The following is a 22,785-nucleotide window of genomic DNA, read 5'->3' as shown; positions in this document are numbered from 1 at the left end:
ATACAGTGGCGTGATCACAGCTTACTGCAGCATCGAGCTCCTGAGCTCAAGCAATCCTTCTGCCTCAGCCTCCCAAGTAGCTGTGACTACAGGTGCTTGCCACCATGCCTGCTATTTTTTTATTTTTTTTTAGAGACGGGGTCTCGCCATGTTGTCCAGGCTTGGGTTGACCTTTCCCTATCTCTTTGGATCCCACTGCTTCTGCTGGTTTTTTCCCTTCCCTCCTCTTTCTGTCACTTACATACTAAATCAGGTAGTTTATTCTCACTCCCTATAATTGCTATCCCATAAATCTCTCCAGTCTCATTTCCACTCCTCTTGCTTAAAGGATACTATTTACATAAAGTTGTAGAATGCCTTTTTTCTGTCCTAAGTTTCCTTTAACTTCTATATTTGAGACGTAAAGAAGTATTACTTCCATCCAGACTAACTGCCTTTACTTTCATAGAAGTAGTTCAGCTTATTTTGTTCATTTTAAAATTCATTACTCCCTTGTTTCTTCTTACATTTGTATCTCCATTTTTCACTGATGATGCTTATTTTGGGACACATTTTATATTTTTCTATGAGCCATATGTGGTCAGTTCATCTTGCCTTCTCTGAATATTCTCTGCCAAATACTCTGTCTCAAAGTGCCTATAGATCTATTTTGTCTATTTTTTGGCAAACTAAGTCGTTTGATATATTTTTATCATTCTCCTTAACTGCCTCTTTCCATAAATTTTCTTAAGTATTTGGAAGAATCCCAGGCTTTCCAATATGATGGCTATTCTAAGTGGGCCTTCATGATCCCCCGCCTGCTATTTATGCCCCTGTTTTATCCTTTCCTTCTAGGTGTCGGCAAGACCTGGGACTTGTGTCTAACCAGTAGATTATGGCAAAGATGACAGCATGCCACTTCTGAGATTACATCGCATAAGGCTGTAACTTTCATCTCACTAGCAGACTGGCTCTCTTGCTTGGTTCGATGAAGTAAGCTATCATGTTGTGAGCTGCTATACTGAGAGGCCCATGTGGCAAGGAAAGGAGGCATCTGGACAACAGCCAGCAAGTAACTGAATCTTACCAACAATCACATGAACTTAGAAGTAGATTCTTCCCCAGTCCAACCTTAAGATAAGACCACAGTCCCAAATGAAAAATCAGTTGCAGCCTGGTAAGAGATCCTGAAGCAGGGGATTCATACCTAGATTCCTGACCTACAGAAACTGGGAAATAGCAAGGGAGTTGTTTTAAGCCACTAGGTTTGTCGTCATTCCTTTTGCAGCAATAGATAGCTAGCACCCTCAAGCATACCATTTTCTGGGAGGTTTTCCTAAGGTGGATGACGTTATACTTTTTATCCAAGAAATTGCCAAATCTGGCTTCTTCTTTCATACTTATTGCAAATATCTCCCTTTCTCTGTGAATTATTTACACTCTAATAATCTCAAACAATTGATCCTCTTCCTTTCTCACTAGTCTTTCCTCCAGCTGCTTTATTTATCTGTTTTTCTTCTTGGAAATAAGCTCTGTGAGTGAGTAGAGATCACATTAGACTAAGGCTGCAGGGATCTTGATTCAGGTTCCAGATTTGATATTAACTACGTGTGTGATTGTGATTTAGTTTTATCTCCAAAATGAGGAAATAGGGCCTAGAAGTCCATATGAGCTATAATATTCTCAGGCTCCACTGGGAACTGTCTTCCATGTACATACACTTTCCTATCATAACCCTCTTGACAATAGGAGCTAAAGTGTCCCATAAAATCATATTGAAATCATATTGAAATGCCTAATGTAGATGTAGTGGGGGTTGCACATTTGCTCCACCTCATTGTCCTCTGTGTGTCTTATCTCTCACTGGTGCCTGAACCATCTGCTCCACCCACTCATCCTCACATTCAGAGCTTCCCTGCAGCCTATGGGCTTTCTCCCATGCTGTTCCTGGTCCTCACACCTCATACTTCAAGTTACCTATAGTCTATTCAATATGAAGAATCTACCTTAAATCTGTTCCATCCAAGGTAAGATCCCTGATAAACAGCGGGTTCCTCTGACTAAACTAGTCCTTTCAACTGTCAGGGCTCCCTGGGATGTGCTTGTTCTCCTGAATCCTGATGGTGAGTGCCCTCTTTCCATCACTACCTGTCTGGGCAGGACACTGAGTACCTTCATGGCCTTTTATAGTTCAGCCTAATCAGATAAAAGGAGACAGCGTTAACTCACTTGCAAAACCTTGAAAGTCTTGTTGAACACCACTCTGAAACAAAAATTATATTTCCTCCTTTAAGATGAAAGGGTAAATCCTCCCAGAGACTGTTCTCAGAATCAAGCTGCTGATTTTTCCTACTGTGTATGACTAGGAGCCCAAAACTAAGTGAAAACAAAAACAACACCAATGGAGCACACTGTGAAATTATCACAAATGTGAACATTAGGGACAGTTTGGTTCAATGCAGAGTTAAGGCAAAGTTGCTTTAGGCAACCAAAATGTAGTGGGTATCCTGCAGGCTCAGCCATCTGGGTTTTCTCCCTCTTTTTCTAGAACTAAGCTCTTTTACAACTCCATGGAGATAGAAGTTCATTTATAGAAAACCGGTAGTAATTATATTCATCTTCTATTGTATAACAAATTACTATGAATTTAGTGGTTTAAAACAGTACTCATTCATTCTCTCTCAGTTTCTATAGGCTAGGAGTCCAGGCACATACCCTGGGTCCCTGGCCCACAGTCTCTCAAGGCTGAAATTAAGGTGTTGGCTGAATTCTTACCTGGGCCTCAGGGTTCACTTCTAAGTTCATTCACATTGCTAGAAAAATCTCAGATTCTTGCAGTTGCAGGACTATTTGTTGGCTGTCAACCAGGGGTCACTCAATACCTGCAGGCTTCTCTCAGGTTCTAGCTATAGGCCCTCACAACATGTCAGATTGCTTCCTCAAAGTCAGCCAGAGAATCTCTCTCCAGGCTCACAGGATGGACTCTTATATAACACAGCATAATCACAGGAATGACTATCCTAACATCTTTATCATATAAAGTAAACTAACCAATGGAAAGGCTACCCCATCATAGGTCTTACCTACACTCAAGGCGAAGGATATTGGGGGAGCAGGGATTTTATAAGGCTTATACACCCAGGGGCAGGAATCTTGGGGGCCAGTATAGAAATATGCCTACCACAGTGATGCAAATAATTCCTGCCCATAGAAATACAAATTCTGTCCAGTGGAATGTAACTAATTATAGCCCTGTGAATATTGATGAGTTTTGCTAGTTTGCATATGCCAGGCAAATGTGTACGTGGGTCATGGGTCTGGCTGTTCACTTAAAATGGACATTTACTCTCTATTCAAATCATGTAGCAATCCTGGGCACTGATATTTTTCAGCGTCCATATGGTCACCCACGCACATTGTACGTTTTTACACCCTGGCTCTCTGAAAATGCACAGCTGTCTAATAAGATGATTCAGGGATGTACCAACTGATAGCGGTCTTCTGGCTTGCTGGAAACATGGTGTGCTCTGTGTCCAAGGGCAAAGCCATGAGAGGAATGCAAAGAAGTCAGGTGTTTTTGGGACTCAGTGTTCTGTTTAGAAAATAGATGCCTAATTCTGTGCTCTCTCTCCCTAGGTGATTTCTCTCCAGGTGAGCAGCTCTAGAAAATCTCTGATTTTCTTTTAAGAATCAATTTAGTTTTAAAAAGAAACTACTATTGCTCTTAAGCCTTTCATGATTGATCCCCCATGGCCTTGAATTAATCCTTCCCTCTTTTCTGTATACATAGCACTTTGTATGGGCATCTCTATTGGTACTTTCCTCATTTTATTTAATTAAATCAATCATAATATCTATCACTCTCACTCTCTCTGTCTCTACCCATCCCCACCTAAATTGAGGGTTCAAGGAGGGCATTCAGCAAATGACGCTACTGGCCATCAAGCACCATGCTCCTGTTACATCCCATGCTGGTTGCCTCATTTTATTCTAACAACCATGGGAGAGAGCTATTATTGTCCCATTGCCAAGAGAGGATAGAGGCTCAGAGAGAGAAAGTATCCACTCAACGTGATGAAGTAAGTGATGGATGCGGCCTTAAAACCTCTCCTCTTTATTAGCATGCTACATGATAAATACTGGTTGGATTTATTCTAAAAATAATAAACATTAAATATGAGTTTTGTCTAACATTAAATGGGAAGTCAAATTAGTCAAAACATCCAAATATTCTTTTTCACCAAATCTTGCATTTTTTCATATCTCTTGTTTTTCCAGGCCTGGCAACCTCTTCTTATTTTATGAAGCAATTGAGTTGTAATTTAAAAGGGAAAAAAATGTATTATCTGTGTTATTAAATCTAACAGATGATTGAATTTTACTCACACAATTTTGTTTTAAGGTAAATTATTGTAAACTGTAGTTATACACTATGTCACCACTGAGGGAAATGGGTCAAAGGATATATGTGATCTCTCTGTATGGTTTTTGCAACTGTATGTGAATCTACAATTATCTCAAAATAAAAAATTATTTTAAGAACTGATTGATTAACTCCTTTCCATTTTAAACCACCATGCCAACTAAGAGATTTTATGTACTTTTCAGAAGCCTGTCTTGTGTGTGTGTGAGCGCACATTCACCTGGAGAGATTATCTCAGCTCTGAAAGGTGCTTTTAGTTTTTCATAGTAGTATGCATGGAAACATGCTTTGTAACCATTTTAGATGCCACCATTTGGAAATTTTGTATCATTTTATTTTAGCAAGAATATTTGAACATTTGTTAGACAAAGGTAATAACAGAATGGAAGATAAGTGTAAAGGTACAAAAATTAGCTGATATAAATTTAAATACTCAATTAACCCTCATTGTAGGAATGTCACTGAGACAGGGACCCAGATTTAATTTTCCTAAGCCTATTTAAAAAGTGAGATGCTATTTGAACTTGAAAATCTATGGCCTCAGAAACAGAATATGGAATTGAATTCTCAAACTGGTGTCAAATAGGTTCCCACATTTTTCTCTGAAAAAAAGAGTCACTTTTCACTACATTTTTATCTGTGGCTTAACTTTGGACATAATTAAGGATATTAAATATGTCTCAGCCATTAAAAAATGTATTTGGCTGAAAAATACTTTTTCTGACTTCCATTAGTCTAAACTGTTCTAATTAACAATTTCATACTTGAAATCTTCTGGGCACCAGATTATTTCAAAGTTATTCTGAATTCTCAGTAGTTGATTATTTCAATCCTTGATAAATTATTCTCTTCAATTGTTCTGGGAAATAATCCTCCACGAATTAATTCAAAATGTTGTCTATTCTATCCATTTTTAAAAGAGGTCACCCTTTGTTCCCTCCAAAATTTCTCATGTCCCTTGGGCACCACTTTACTAAAAATATTAGTTCATGTCATTCGGAACTATAGAAATAAGCAGCTTTGTTTAGAACTAGAGAAGTAAGTAGCTTCCAAACACCACTACACTCTTCCACTTTATGAAGAAGAGTGAAAAGTTATTTACATTTCTTATTATTCTATCCTTTGGCCTGTGTCTTCACAGATGGGATGTGACATGTGAGATAAGCTGTGTTAGTTTAGCATAGACCTTTCACCGTAAACTCATGCACAATGTATAATACTACCACTGACAGCACACGAAAAATAACTGGCACTGGCAGCTGCTGATTTGTAAATACTGTGCATCCTATGGGCATAGGATACTGTGAATCCTGCAGGCCATACCTGTAGTCTTTGCAACTCAACAGTAAATACGACCTAAATGGTGGAGAGGACTAAATCAACGAGGACTTATGGAAGATTCATGAGAGAAGATCAAAATGCTGACTATGATGTTTTTCCTCTCTATGTCTGAGATAGCATTTCATAACAATCTGAGGCAGAAATAAATAGTTAACTGAAGATTATAAAACCAAATCCACATCTACCTGATTACTGGATGTCCAGTTGGATAGATGCCACTAATATTCAAAATTTCCAAAATGATCATTATGAGAAATGCACACAACCTTAAGATAGTTTGATAACGATCACAAACACTCGATTGTCCTTTTCCTCATGAAAGGCTGAAGAATGGACCTCTCTCAATCAATACATTTGCATATTTAGTGAGAGACAATTTGATGTAAAGATTAGAACCAATACAGCAAATCTACTTGATCTTTTCAGTTATGACATATTTATAGAATGCAAATAAAATTGTCTGCCAAGATCATCAAGATATTTTCTGTGAGTTCACAAACGGTTGATGGGAACATCCCAACCTGCTAAAAACAGATTTTAAAATATACTTAGAATTTAAGCACAAGGGGTAGTCCTTGGGGTTACTTATGTTTTTCTTAATATATATGCTTTTCTGATAAATCACACAATAAATATACATTCATAAATTTAATCTCTTAAAGGTATTTCAAATCAATTTATATCTGTTCTTTACTTGAAATAGTAACCAAAGGCTGGGCACAGTGGCTCACACCTGTAACCCCAGCACTTTGGGAGGCCAAGGCAGGTGGATCACCTGAGGTCAGGAGTTTGAGACCAGCCTGGCCAACATGGCAAAACCCCATCTCTACTAAAAATACAAAAATTAACTGGACATGATGGCGCACGCCTGTAATTCCAGCTACTCGTGAGGCTGAGGCATGAGAATTGCTTGAACCCGGGAGGTGGAGGTTGCAGTGAGCTGAGATTGTGCCATTGCACTCCAGCCTGGGCAACAGAGTGATACTCTGCCAAAAAGAAAAAGAAAGGAAAAGGAAGGAAGGAAGGAAGGAAGGAAGGAAGGAAGGAAGGAAGGAAGGAAGGAAGGAAGGAAGGAAGGAAGGAAGGACCAAAATATGTCCTCTGATGGTGCCTGTCCTGAAATTACCTGTATTGCTTCCTTGTGTCATTCCCAACTGCATTGGTCTCCCAGATTTTGGTAGCTAGAACTCTAACCGTATTCAGAAACAGAATAAAATTCAGCTGAAAAAGAAGGTAAGATTACAAAGAATTACTGTTAGTCTTCAAGATATTTATAAACATTTACATAAATTGAAATTTTTTTCCATTCAAATAAGAAAAATTACCCATTTCACAAATGTGAACAGGGGAACCTGAGATCAGATATTGGAAGGCTAGTGATTCTTGATTGACCCTCATGAAAACACAAAGAAATATAAAGTTTCAACAACACTGAAAATACCAGAGGATGATCTGCCGGGAGCCACAGGGCCTTTCTAAACTGAAGTTTAGATGAAGCCCTTGGGCAAACTGGCAGGACAAAGGGTAACAGTTATTATATAAATGTAATCAACTGTCCTCTTTAAAATGAATTCCCAGCTATGTCTCTACTTTAGGGAGAGGAATAATAGAGCTATTTTGGGGATCCACTCTGTCTATGATGTATGAAAAGTATTGGGTGAAGGTGATATGAGGTGTTTTTTTTTTTAAGGGAAGTAAGATGCTATATAAGAAAAGGCTCTCAGTGTAGTCAATTAGATTGATTTTTTTTAAATGTTGTAAGTGTGAATACCACTAGAGATAATCAAGTCCTGGCTTTTAAAAGGGGAGGGAGGGGAGTGTCAAAGGAATAAATCCCTTTCTGTCTGAGGACCTCAAGGATCAGTGAAGACATTCCAGATGAAGATGAAGAACATATCTCCAGGTCTGGGGTCATAAGGAGATCGAGCCCTGAAATTCTGTGTCCCTCCATTCAGGGAAATGTCTGCTTTCCAGAAAGTGCTAGTGCTTAGGAATAATGGAAATGTAGATTGCCAACAGTAAGCACTGTGTCCCTGCCAGAGCAGGGGCAGAAGAGAAAGTCATCAAGTCCTGCAGTCCTGGGGATAACTTGTCTTGCAGAGTTCTCAATCTCTTCTGGAAGTTAGGGAATTTGGTTATCAGAGGATTTGTGTATCTCAGTCCCAAATTCAGCTGACTGTCTGTATCAGCCTTGAACACCCCACCAACCTCTCTGCTATCCTACCACTGACAACCCTGTGAGCACCTCTCAACAATCACAACTTTCTACAAGAACTGAGGGCTAGGTCTTGAGCCCCACACATGGGGGAAAACAAAGTTGTGCTGTGAGCTGATGAAAGGAAAGGGATGCTTCCAGGCTGATAACAGCTGCCATTTATTGAACATTTTCTAATTTAAAACCTTACATGAGCATGGAGGAGACACTTTTATTTTCTTACATCCATTTGTTATGGATGAAGAAACTTTACCTCAAAGAGATTAACTGTTTTAACCTGGAATACCCATCAATCGGCTAGAATTTGAACCAGGTCTTTGTGAGTCTGTATTGTGAATCCTTAACCACCATCTGATACCTTCTGTTCAGGAAGACAAAAAGATGCAAAACATGACAGCTGAGGATTTCCATCTTCACCCACTACAACTCGCAGCCCACAGACAGATTTTGTTTTAATGAGAAGTTGAAAAGCTACTTGAGTACTGCTCAGGTCACTGAGAAAGAAGCACGTGAGTGCAACTTTCTGAATGACAAGATTTATTTCATGCCCCATTAATTCCTGTCCCTCTAAGACAACAGCCCCCGGCAACAGGATGTAGCTGGGGTGAAGATACTGGGGAGTGATGCATGGAACGGCTGGGGGAAGGACTAAGTGCTAGGAGCTGAAGCTGGGAGAGCTGTGGGGCAACATTAGCTGGATTGCCATTTGTCACACCTTGTCCTGGAAAAGGAAGAAGTATAGACAGCTTCTGACGAGCCAGCCTTAAGCTTCACCTTATTAAAAGGCCCGGGACCAAGCACTCAGTCCTTTAGTAAACTACACTAAATAAATCTGCACCTCCCACTCCCAGAAAACTGACTAAAGGAAATACATGCCAAACAGTCCATCCATTTAATAACTGAGAAGATACGTTCAAGGCCAACCAAATTGATTATGGAAAGAATTAAGAATTTTTAAATATTAAGACTGAGTAAAACTTGATGCCTTAAAAGATAAGTAACAAACACACACATGACATGTATACACACATACTGATACAAGCAACAACAGATGGATGAAATTCTAAATAATTATTCTGAATAATTTAGAAAAATATAGACTATGGGTGAATTAGAAACTACGTTATTGACTACTAACCATGGCAAATGAATTGACTCTTAGTCTCACAGCATCTCTATGAGACAGGCATTTTCTTGTCCCCATTTCACAGATGAGGAACCTGAGGCACAGATTCCACATATTTTTCCCAGCCACACAGCTAGCAAATGGCAGGGCCTTAATGCAGCCCATGCAGCCTGTATCCACACTGTAAACCCTTAATCACTGCACTATAGTGTCCATAAAATAGAATTGAGTTAAGAGTAGACTGAGATGGAGACAGAAATTTAAGAGCAGGATGGATTAACAAAAGATTATATGGAATCTAAAATATAACCAAGTTTTAAAATCAATATTAGAACAACAAACAGTAGATCTGACAAAGCAAAAAAATGAATTCGGCAATTTAGGAGACATTTGAAGAATCCTCCCAAAGGGAGGGAAAAGGAACAAAGACTTGAGAGTTTGAGAAAGTGCATTCGAGTGAGGATGTGGCCAGGGATTTAAGAGTGGAAATTGCTACACTTTTGGCTTTGATGATGGAGGAAGGGACCAAGAGTCATGGAATGCCAGTGGCCTCTAGAAGCTGAAAAAGATGAAGATTCCCCCTAGCACCTCCACAAGGAAGGCAGCCCTGCTGACACCTTGATTTTAGGACTTCTGACTTCCAGAACTGTAAGAGAACAAATGCATGTTCTTCTAAGCCACTAAAAAAAGAAAAGAAGGGCCGGGCGCGGTGGCTCAAGCCTGTAATCCCAGCACTTTGGGAGGCCGAGACGGGCGGATCACGAGGTCAGGAGATCGAGACCATCCTGGCTAACATGGTGAAACCCCGTCTCTACTAAAAAAAATACAAAAAACTAGCCGGGCGTGGTGGCGGCGCCTGTAGTCCCAGCTACTTGGGAGGCTGAGGCAGGAGAATGGCGTAAACCCAGGAGGCGGAGCTTGCAGTGAGCTGAGATCGGGCCACTGCACTCCAGCCTGGGCGACAGAGCCAGACTCCGTCTCAAAAAAAAAAAAAAAAAAAAAAAAAAAAAGAAAAGAAGAAGAACAAAGACTGGTGTGAGGAGGTATATGAGGTGTAAGATACCTATCTGGAGGATGTGGCAGATTACTTCTCTTTCTAAAGAAAAGACAACAAATAGAATAAATCAATAAAAACATAACAGAAGAAAAATCTTACACTAAAGGAAGACTTGAGTCTGCAAATGGGAAGGTGGCATTTTATACCAGGCGAAAGAAATAAAAGAGAATAAGACAAAGAGGAAGTTTCTGGTGAAATTTTAGCAGCAGCAGCAGTAGTAGTAGTAGTAGTAGTAGTAGTAGTAGTAGTAGTAGTAGTAATTTTTTTTAATTAAGACCTAATTCTAAGAAAAACATCATTAAAGAGTTCTTGCATATTTTATGTAAACTTCCTGTAGGAAAAATTTTGCTTGAAGCAAACTACAGACAAAACAAAGCAAAGAAATCTAAAAAAAGAAAGAAGGCTTAGAATAACATGACTTTTAATAAACATTAAAGCCAATAACACATAGAATTAATTTTTTGTAAATATCATTTTAAAATAATGCAAATATAGAAATCAAAATATTTTGCAATTAAAGATTCTTTTATTTAATTCCAATAGTTTTGGGGTAGAGGCAGTTTTCTGTTACATTGCTAAGTTCTTTAGTGGTGATTCCTGAGATTTTAGTGCCCCCATCACCGGAGCAGTGTACACTGTACCCAACATGTAGTCTGCAAGTAATTATTTAAATAAATGTAAAGATTTGTTCAGAGTGAACCACAGATGAACTAAAACAAAGAAAACATTTCAGCCATGGAAGCGCAGGCTATCCTGTCTCGGAGACTTGGTTCCTGGAGTTTTCTTTGCCTGAATCCTTTACTCTCTCCACTCACTCGCCCTTCTTAGGTCAGTTATCAGGGTTCAGGCTGAATGTCACTTATTCTCAGAAGCATTTTTCATGTTTAAATGTTTGCCTCACTCACTAAGCTTTAGCTGTGGGAGAAGAAACTGGTGTCTATCTTCTCCTCTACTCTCTCTTCTCCAATGCGTCACACAGGGCCTGCAATGTTCTTGGTGTTTAATCAAGATTTGTCCAATGAGAGTGAATACATAAGTGAATGAGATGTGCACACTGTAAACATTATTTATATTGAGGTTAATCAGCACATCCCCCTTCAATGTAGAATTTTCACTTCTAGGCATAACTCGCAAAAGATGTAATCATAGAAAGAAGTCAAAATTTAGGCATAGAAAAGGTAACTTGCAGTGAGCAGACTTTCTCTGCAGCATCTCCAGGGATAGGAGCCTGCCCCTCTGCATCCCGTGCCCAAGTGGGAAGATCCTGACTAATTATGGGGTTCTTCAATAGACCCACTTGTCTAACAGACCTAGGGTCACATCATCCACCCCAGCCTCCTGCGGCAATAAGGTTCTCCCTCGCTCCCTTGCTTTATATCTTAACATGTTTAGAATCAGGGAAGCCAAGAGAGATGCTATGTGTTAGTTTCCCTCAGAGACACTCTAAATACGTCATATCTGCTCAACGCATGTTTTGGCTTATTTTTCAATATCACAAACATAAGAATTTTTTTGCTTTGCTTATTTGCATGTTGGTATTAAATGCTGAACTTTTACATAACAGGTAATAAACTCCCTGATCTCTATCAAATACTATAATTTGATTATCTGTATCACAAATATAAAGATCAAAATATATAGTTCATTTCTAATCAGTCGGAATTCAATTTATAACTTGGAGACAGTTTCTAGGGCAAATGTTAGAGCTTTAATTTCATTTAAAGTTATATTTCTAACTGATTTAGAAAAGAAAAGGAGTTCTGAAGGGGAGATTTTTCTCTGGGGAAAAATCAATTTGGTATTTACAATTGTGTCAATGATCAGAGATTAAATTTTATCCATTTTTCTTAAAATTCCTTCCTTCCCAGTCAACCCTTGTTTTTGGTGACTGCACCTCTCCCTGCAACTGGAAGAAAATGAATCATTCACCCGACAACAGCTAAAAAGCATGCACCTTGTTTGTCCCTTTCTTTTCATATTTTGAAAAGTACACTAGATATAATATTTTTAAAACTTATCACCTAAAATATTTCCTGAAGACCTTTATTAGAATTCCATCTTATTCCTTCTGCCAGAGTTCCCTTAAATACCCTGTGACAAGTATGGAAAACAAAACATTTATTTAAAAAACATTTTAGCTCTGTAATGCACTATGTAGTATGCCGCTTCCTCAGGAGTCACCTACTTGCTTAGTCATTCAACGTCATTCAATATTCAAATTTGATCATTACTGATACAATGAGCAAACCCAAGATAAACATCACAAACTGTTTATTGACCAGAAAGATTAGTTCTCAGCTTGGATACACAATGATGACGTGAGGCATGATGAAACAAACATCTAAAAGTAAGTAAATACATGCCAATAAAAAGTGACCTGAACAAGAAATAATCACAAATGCCCCATAAATTTCTCATACCTGTCAACATCTCTAATGCAAACCACAAGCTGTCAGTTACATTACTTCTCTGGAGGGTTATTTAAAGGCCAAAATCTCTGCAATAATGTTGTCAGATAAACATTGGGCAAGCTATCCCCAAAATGCTTCCCAACTTGAACATTCTTTGATTCTATGAATTATTTTTATGGAGTTGCCAGAAAAGGAACTACTGCCTGAACTACTGCAAAAAATAAGCATATGAATTCTAAAGTCTCAATGAGTGACAGACCCTAATTCCCTAATAGGTTTTATGGTTTGTTTGTTTGTTTTAATGCCAGTTAAGGGTTGCTTTAAACACTGAGTTTAGGATTTTCTCTTTTATTACTCCTATTCTATAAGCACAGCTTAGACATATGTACTATAAGAAAGGTGACCCTGGAAGAAGTTTCTATTATTCAAATATAAAAGATATGTCATTAAATTAGTTATACATTTACATTTTATGACAATATTTACCTTTTCTTGGGTCTTTAAAAAAAATAGTTCTCCTTATTGCACATTCACATTTTAATTCAGCTAAGATGAATCAACTCATTATAAAGGAAAATATTTTGAGGCTTTACAGCATCTCCAAAGAAATGGATTTAAATGAATGGAATATGTGGGACTAACTCTCATCAAATAGCAAAAAACATGGATTGTCATCACGCTCGCTGCCCAAGCTCACCAGCTGCTGAAGCTGATCTCCTTCCATTACTCATATCAGCAGCTGACAGTTATTTATGGTTGTTATCATTTTAATAAAACTCTTTAATTCCTGTCTCTTGCTTGGAAGGTTGCATCAAGAGTACTGTCTCTCATATAGTTGTCAGAATCAGATAGGACTATGCACTTAGAGGTGCTTGAATAGTACCTCTCTTAGACATTTGCATCTCCAAGCTAGTTCATCTTATCTATCCATCATAATATCTCTAGAGTTTTCTTTTTAAAACCCAAATCTGATCTGCTTACTAACCTGCTTAAAATATTTTGATGTCTCATCACAATTTTAAGGAAAATTCCAACGTGCCTTAGCATGACATGAATCCACTCCCATCCAACTTCACAGTCTGATCTTCTGCACATTCTGCAGATGCATTGTTCCTTCCAGCCATAGAAAACATAACATGCCCACTTGGCATGGGCTAATCTCTATGCCAGGAAAACCCTTCTCTGTGATTTACCTATTAAGTGATTTAGGTAAGTGATTTCTACTCTTCCTTCATACTTTTCTTTCAAATCTCACCTTCTTGGTGTTTCCTTTATAAAGCCCTTCAGACAGAGTTTGGTGCTGTCTCTTCCCTATTCTGAACTTCATGATGGTGTCAGAAAGACTTGGATAAGCTTATATCACTACTACATGAACCACCATTTCTGTTACTACGCCTCTACTATTACCATGCTATCACTAGTAGTAGTATTAGTAGTGTTACTACCTGTATTATAGGCTACTATTTATTGAACGTTTTTCATAGGTTATACTAAGCACTTTAATAATCTTATATAGTCCTCCTAATAACCCTATGAAGTAAATATTAGAATATCCAATTTCCTTTTTAGAAAACTTCATTTTAAAAGAGGCTAAATCATAGTACAGTCAGCAACTGGTAAGAGTTCACACAGGATTCATACACTTGTTCACATAACTACCAACCCTATAATAAAAACTATTATGAGTTGCACCTCCTCCACTAATGACCTGTATGACCTTCGATGTGAGTTTGACTGCTTGTAGACTAGTAAAGTTAGTGAGACTCAACAAAATCTAAGAGTACCCCCAGCTCCAAAACCCTCCAAAACTTCTCTGTGTGCCGGTATTGCCAGTCATAAAATTGAAACAATAATATTGATATATTTATTTCAGTTAACTATGAAGGAAACTATATTTTAAATGATTGTAAGGTACCTACATGTGGCATGCTTATCAAATAATCTTATGATCCACTATAAGTAATATTATTAAGTATATATTTATATTTTCATTCAGCCAATATTTCCTAGGCACCAATAAAGGGCAGGCATTCTAGGAAAATAAAAGAATAGATTATCCCTAACCATGAGGAGCACACAGGGAAGACAGAGCTAGTAAGTAAAATGCAGTGTGGTACACTCCTTCTAAAGTGTCTGATCACATGAAACACAACCAGCCTGCCACAACCAGGAGAACACCCACTGCTTATACCGGTCAGGAATTTTGCGTAATTTCAGGTTTCATTGTTAAAGGAATTTGTAGAGTTCAGTGTTCTCCAAATAAGTCATTTAGGGTGCCACCATCATGATTTTGCCATATTGATATTATTTACCTACTAATGTCTACTTCATACCTTTCTTCAATCGACTTTCATTAAATTATTAAAATTTAAATTTCATACCATTAAACATAAATAAAGAACCAGTAGACACTTTTACAAATAAGAGACAACTGTGAATAAATATGATGGAAACAAAAAGCCTTATGAAATGTTATCTAGATTGGGTTGCCTGCCCTACCTCCCCCCATCCCCAAAGAAAGACATTACACATGTGAGTGTTGTTCAAGACCAGGACCAAAATAAAACTTTCTCCTTGATGTGTTCAGAAGGGTTGGAAAGGGACCAAAATTCATATATGATTCAATATTTTTTTTTAAATTTATTTATTATCATTATACTTTAAGTTGTAGGGTACATGTGCATAATGTGCAGGTTTGTTACATATGTATACTTGTGCCATGTTGGTGTGCTGCACCCATCAACTCGTCATTTACATCAGGTATAACTCCCAATGCAATCCCTCCCCCCTCCCCCCTCCCTATGATAGGCCCCGGTGTGTGATGTTCCCCTTCCCGAGTCCAAGTGATCTCATTGTTCAGTTCCCACCTATGAGTGAGAACATGCGGTGTTTGGTTTTCTGTTCTTGTGACAGTTTGCTAAGAATGATGGTTTCCAGCTGCATCCATGTCCCTACAAAGGACACAAACTCATCCTTTTTTATGGCTGCATAGTATTCCATGGTGTATATGTGCCACATTTTCTTAATCCAATCTGTCACTGATGGACATTTGGGTTGATTCCAAGTCTTTGCTATTGTGAATAGTGCTGCAATAAACATACGTGTGCATGTGTCTTTATAGCAACATAATTTATAATCCTTTGGGTATATACCCAGTAATGGGATGGCTGGGTCATATGGTACATCTAGTTCTAGATCCTTGAGGAATCGCCATACTGTTTTCCATAATGGTTGAACTAGTTTACAATCCCACCAACAGTGTAAAAGTGTTCCTATTTCTCCACATCCTCTCCAGCACCTGTTGTTTCCTGACTTTTGAATGATCGCCATTCTAACTGGTGTGAGATGGTATCTCATTGTGGTTTTGATTTGCATTTCTCTGATGGCCAGTGATGATGAGCACTTTTTCATGTGTCTGTTGGCTGTATGAATATCTTCTTTTGAGAAATGTCTGTTCATATCCTTTGCCCACTTTTTGATGGGGTTGTTTGTTTTTTTCTTGTAAATTTGTTTGAGTTCTTTGTAGGTTCTAGATATTAGCCCTTTGTCAGATGAGTAGATTGCAAAAATTTTCTCCCATTCTGTAGGTTGCCTGTTCACTCTGATGGTAGTTTCTTTTGCTGTGCAGAAGCTCTTTAGTTTAATGAGATCCCATTTGTCAATCTTGGCTTTTGCTGCTGTTGCTTTTGGTGTTTTAGACATGAAGTCTTTGCCCATGCCTATGTCCTGAATGGTACTACCTAGGTTTTCCTCTAGGATTTTTATGGTATGATTCAATATTGCTTAGTGATCTTGCATATACCACCTAAGTCCTCTCATGCACCAGGGTATGTGCCCCTACATAAGGAAACACCGCCCTAGCTTAAATCCTATGGCAAGAAAGAGGAAAACCTGTGGGCTCTGGAATGGCATTGCCTGGGTTTGACTTTGGCTTCAGCATTTTCTAAATTTATAACCTCAGACAAGTTATATAACCTTTTGTGAACCCAAACTGGGAATAATAAAAATACCTACTTAAAAGTTATTTGAGGATCAATGCAAAAAAAAGACTCTGAAATATGCTTGAAACAAAAAGGGACTCAAATATTTATTATCAGATGATTAATAAAATATAAGAGATTAACTTTGTTAAGAGACAAAGGAAGACTGTATTAGTTCATTTACATACTGCTGATAAAGACATACCCAAGACTGAAAGAGAAAAAAAAGGTTTACTGGACTTAGAGTTCTAGGCGGCTAGGGATGCCTCACAATCACAACAGAAGGTGAAAGGCACATCTCACATGGCAGCAGACAAGAGAAGAGAGCTGTGCAGGGAAACTTCCCCTTATACAATCATCAGATCTCATGAGACTTATTCACTATCATGAGAATGGCACAGGAAAGTGACCCCATGATTCAATTACCTCCCACTGGGTCCCTCCCACAACATGTGGGAATTCGAGATGAGATTTGGAGGTGAGGAACTTGTTGAGAACTGGAACAAACGTGACTCTTATTTTTTATCAAAGAGACTGGTGGCATTTTGTCCCCACCCCAGAGATTTTTGGAACTTTGAATTAGAAGGAAATGATTTAGGTGTCATTCCACCCCTGGACCCTCCCAAATTTCACGTCCTTATATTTCAAAAGCAATCACACCTTCCCAACAGTTCCCCAAAGTCTTAATTCATTTCAACAACAGCTCAAACTCCACAGTCCAAAGTCTCATCCAAGACAAGGCAAATCCCTTCTGCCTATGAGCCTGTAATATCAAAATCAAGTTAGTTACTTCCTAGATACAATGGGGGTACAGGCATTGGGTAACTACAGCCATTCCAAATGGGAGAAATTGACCAAAACAAAGGGGCTACAGGGCCCATGCAAGTCTGAAATCCACTGAAGCAATCAAATTTTAAAGCTCCAAAATGATATCCTTTGACTCCATGTCTCACATTCAGGTCATGCTGATGAAAGAGGTGGCTCCAATGGCCTTGGGCAGCTCTGCCCCTGTGACTTTGCAAGGTATAGCCCCCATCCTGGCTTCTTTCACAAGCTGGCATTGAGTGTCTGCAGCTTTTCCAGGCACATGGTGCAAGCTGTTGGTGGAGCTACCATTCTGGGGTCTGGAGGACAGTGGCCCTCTTCTCACAGCTCCAATAGTCAGTGCCCCAGTAGGGCTCTGCGTGGCAGCTCCAACCTCACATTTCCCTTCCACACTGCCCTGGTAGAGGTTCTCCATGAGGGCCTTGCCCTTGCAGCAAACTTCTGCCTGGACATCCAAGCATTTCCATACATTTTCTGAAATCTAGGCAGAGGTTTCCAAACCTCAGTTTTTGATTTCTATACACTCACAGGCTCAACACCACATGGAAGCTGCCAAGGCTTGGGGCTTGCACCCTCTGAAGCCATGATCCGAGCTCTACATTGACCCCTTTCAGCCATGGCTGGAGCAGCTGGGACACAGGGCACCAAGACCCGAGGCTGCACACAGCACAGGGACCTTGGACCCAGCCCACAAAACCACTTTTTCCTCCTAAACCTCCAGGCCTGTGATGGAAGGGGTTGCTGTGAAGACCTCTGATATGCCCTGAAGACACTTTATCCATTGTCTTGGGGATTAATATTCAGCTCCTTGTTACTAATACAGATTTCTGCAGCCAGCTTCAATTTCTCCTCAGAAAATGGGATTTTCTTTTTTGCTGCAAATTTTCCAAACTTCTATGCTCTGTTTCCCTTTTTAAACTAAATACCTTTAACAGCACCCAAGTCACCTCTTGAATCCTTTGCTGCTTAGAAATTTCTTCTGCCAGATACCTAAATCATTTCCCTCCAATTCAAAGTTCCAAAAATCTCTAGGGCAAGGACAAAATGCCACCAGTCTCTTTGATAAAAGATAACAAGGGTCACCTTTGCTCCAGTTCCCAACAAGTTCCTCACCTCCATCTGAGACCACCTTAGCCTGGATTTCATTGTCCACATTATTGTCAGCATTTTGGTCAAAGCCATTCAACAAGTCTCTAGAGAGTTCCAAACTTTCCCACATTTTCCTGTCTGTGAACCCTTTGAACTGTTCCAACCTCTGCCTGTTACCCAGTTCCAAAGTCATTTAAACATTTTCAGGTATCTTCTCAGCAGCGCCCCACTCTACTGGTACCAATTTACTGTATTAGTCTGTTTTCATGCTGCTGATAAAGGCATACCTGCGAATGGGAAGAAAAAAAGGTTTAACGGACTTAACAGTTCCATGTGGCTGGGGATGCCTCAAATAATGACAGAAGATGAAAGGGCACTTTTCACGTGGCGGCAGGCAAGAGAAGAGAACTTGTGCAGGGAAAAATGCCCCTCATATAATCATCAGATCTCATAACACTTATTCACTCTCACGAGAACAGCCCAAGAAAGACCTGCCTCCATGATTCAATTACCTCCCACAGATCCCTCCCATAACATGTTGGAATTCAGGATGAGATTTGAGTGGGGACACAGCCAAACCATATCAATTTTGGTAAATATAAAATTTGAGCAGGGCCTAGAAAGACAGTTTGATGACCTATCACTGGATGGTGGATGAAAGGATGGGTGAATGGGGACAGTAACACAGCATGAAGGAAATACTTACATAAAGACAAATACCACAGTTCCTCCTTTTGTTTTCCCTAACCTATAAATTCAAGATCTCAGGTTTCTGCCAGTACCATACAACTCTTCACACCATAATACTGGCATTCTCAAGGCCCTCTCATAAGTACCCAAGAGTGAATCTGCTGAATTTCCCAATCTGTATTTTTATGTCTCTGGTTTTATTTTGTTTCAGCTGTTACCGTGCCTCTTGGTTGACATCAGTGCAAATGCAGGTGCTCATGTCTCAGTAAGTGCCCCAGCTTGGTCAGAATGTATTGAATCAATCAATCTCACCTTTCCCACTTCTTCCAAGCAAGCTGTCCTGCCTGCAGCATCTCCTGCTCTTCAGGTTGAGCATCCCTACGCCTTCTCATGATGCTCCAGGAGGCCCAGAACCAAAACAAAGCATCACGCTCTGTTGTTAATTAGGGAATATTTCTCTTATATTTTGATCTTACAGGGGAAGAATTAAAAAATCACCCTCAAACCAACATCAAGATGACACAGGTGTCTGATAAATGATTACATTTGGGGACATTTATTTTCAGAACAAAATTTAGTATTTTCCAATGACTGTAGTTCTCTTAAACATAATTTTAACACACTTGAACAAAACAGAAAAAAACAATGCTATAATTATACATCTTACAATTCCAAAATTAAGTGATTCCTTCCAAACTTATACTGCAGTCTATGGTTATCTCTAAAAATCAGTTATCTTGATGTGACTTCTCCAGACTGCTCATACTTAACAAATTCCTTTACTCTCTTAAATTTAGTTTACCTCATATATTGCTTAGAAATTCTGACCATAATTTATCTAATTTTACTCCTATATATACAAACATCAAATTAACAGAATCTATAGTATTATAATATCCAAAGACAGAATTAAGTAAGGGATCTAATTTGGATTTTAAATTCTGGGCAAATAGTTTCTTTGTTAGCACATATGATGCATATATTTACATAAAACCATGCCACATGCAACGCATGACTACAAAACAACTTTATATCCTAAAGTTAAGCTATTTTTAAAACTATGAATGTAGCTATATAAATGGAAAGATTTTTCCCCTAAATTCAAGACACAGTTTGACAGGTTTCGGAATGCAAGTGAAAAGAACGTGGTCACAAAATGCATGTTAAAGTCTTTGTACTAGTATGTGATCTTTATCTGTGTGAGCTGTAGTTTTCTTCTCTAGAAATTGAAAAGACTGCATAAAATGAACTCACAAGTTCTGTAATTTTACTTGCTTTGTGCTCTTATTTTGCCTCTTTCCTCTTCCCAGTTCCCCAGGATATCTATTTTATATGCATGTTTTGTTTTTCCAACAACTATTTATTGAGTGGTCACTCTGTGCCAGGAAACTAGCTAAGCACTAGGCATCATAAGTTTAGAAAAAAAAAAAAAAATGATCCTTGTTTACATAAACCTTGCAGTTTGGTGGACAAGATAGACATTCAACAATGAAAGACATGATATACCATAATGTTGAAAAGAAAAAGCCTTTCTACGACCCGTAGATTATAATTGGTAATCTAATTTAGATTGGAGGGCATCCAGGTCACAAAGAAAAAGTAGTATTTCAAAAGAAGCATAGAAGGAGGCACATTCCAACCTTCTAGAAGTACAGTGGGGCATGTAGAACAGCCCTGAGAAAAACAGAGGTGGACAAGGTCAAGCAACTGACTGGTAAACAACATAGCCAGGGTGTGGCATGTAAAGAGGCACAAGCACAAGTGAGGCATCTTTGCTGGATTATCAGAGATGTTAGATTTCATTATAAGTGCATGGAGTTCATTGGGTGCAGACATTGATCCTGAAGTCAGAACCCCGCTCCATCACTTAATATTGGGTATTCTTGGACAGTTTCCTTATTTAGAGTTATTTGTCGGATTAGATATATTGATGTATATAAAACGCCTAAAACACTGCCCAGCACATTGTAAGAACTATGTCGTGTTTGTTGTCATTATTATCTTCATCCTTCCTGGTTTCACCACACAGAACAACTCAGAAGAAGGAGCACCATACTCTGAACACATGGAGCTTAAGTTCTGGGCTTATTTCTCCCTTTACAGACAGGTTCAAAAGTAAAATGAGGGATGTAGGCTTCATGGTCCATAAGAATGTGGGCCTGAAATCCCAGGAGGAAAATACATAGGAGAGTTTTGCTGGAAATCACTGCAAGACCATTTCATTATCAGATTAACCTAGAGATGCCAGCTGTTATATAGGAGACAGAGTGAGGTCAAATACAAATTTAAAAATAAGAGGCTTCATTCTCCCTGTTGAAAATGGGAGAAGAGATTTCACTTTCCCCCTTTTTCTTAGAGCATTTACCTTAGAAAACTTGTATGTACTTTCTCATCTCTTTGAAATGCTTATAAATCCTTTTGAAGATTAGATAGGCCTTTGGTCAGCTTTATGGCCCAGGAATGTCTTTTGCAAGGACCTACGAACCATCTTTTTGAAATGCTAACATCAAGAGAGATAGCATCGCCATCATCTCCCAGTTTTTGTAGGGTAGGAGCTTAACTTCTGTAGGCACCTATCTTGAAGTGGCAAAACTTCCTCCTGCCATAAAGAAATAACAAACTTGTTTTTCCTCCAATAAAGCTACTTAGCCATGACAAATGGTCACCCCAATTACCAGGTAAAATTAGGATGAATCATGTGTGGCATATAGTATTGTCAAGTCCCTCTTACTTGAGAACTAGTTATTGTGTCTCTTGAAAACATATATATAATGAGTTGTAACTGCTTGGCTATACAAAGGAGTGAGACTTCTTTCTCTTTGCAATCTCTTAGCAGATTGCGTGTAATGCACACCACATTCTGGTTTAATAACTTAATACTAAAAGTGTTTTTCTTCTGTATTACCTATGTGGAGAAGATTTTTAGATTAGGAGAAGATTTTTGTTTTAAATTATATTTCCCCAGTAGTAGAAAGCTAGGGAAAAAAAGAAAAGAAAAGAAAACTTGCTCCCACTATTATAAAAAACAAATGCTGGATAATCTGACAAAAATTTTTTAAACTTTTTTAAATGCATCAGAGAACAAAGTTATAGGATGAGCAATTAACCCAAAATTTAAGGAAAGTCTGACATCTCCAAGGAGGATGGAATGTAAGCACTTGCTTCCCTGGGGCAGATGCCAAAAGCTAGCTGATAAGAAGAATTCGGCTGAAATGTTGAACAAATTGTACAAACAATGAACTATCCAAAAAAACTAAGAAAAAAATCAATTTACAATAACAACAAAAAAGAATACAATACTTAGAAATAAGTACCAAAAGCACAGGCAAGAGAAACAAAAACGAACAAGCAGGATTACATTAAACTAAAATGCCTATGCACAGCAAAGGAAACAATCAATAGAGTGAAAAGGCAACCTGTCAATGGTAGAAAATGTCTGCAATATTGGCAACCTACAGAATGGGAGAAAATTTTTGCAATCTACTCATCTGACAAAGGGCTAATATCCAGAACCTACAAAGAACTCAAACAAATTTACAAGAAAAAAACAAACAACCCCATCCAAAAGTGGGCAAAGGATATGAACAGACATTTCTCAAAAGAAGACATTCATACAGCCAACAGACACATGAAAAAATGCTCATCATCA

The 22,785-nt window shown here is 38.6% G+C and overlaps 1 protein-coding gene across 1 annotated transcript in view; it reads right to left on the bottom strand.

The window, feature by feature from the left end:
- PTH2R (parathyroid hormone 2 receptor) overlaps positions 1-22,785 on the bottom strand; it is a 94,718-nt gene that overhangs the window by 6,193 nt on the left and 65,740 nt on the right. The window contains exon 10 of the mRNA XM_007966070.3: positions 6,870-6,964. Within this exon, the coding sequence (XP_007964261.1) occupies positions 6,870-6,964 (95 nt within the window). The remainder of the gene's footprint in view (positions 1-6,869; positions 6,965-22,785) is intronic.

Source organism: Chlorocebus sabaeus, chromosome 10 (genome assembly GCF_047675955.1).
Source record: "Chlorocebus sabaeus isolate Y175 chromosome 10, mChlSab1.0.hap1, whole genome shotgun sequence".
Classification (NCBI taxonomy): Eukaryota; Metazoa; Chordata; class Mammalia; order Primates; family Cercopithecidae; genus Chlorocebus; species Chlorocebus sabaeus.
This window is presented reverse-complemented; position numbering and strand designations above follow the sequence as displayed.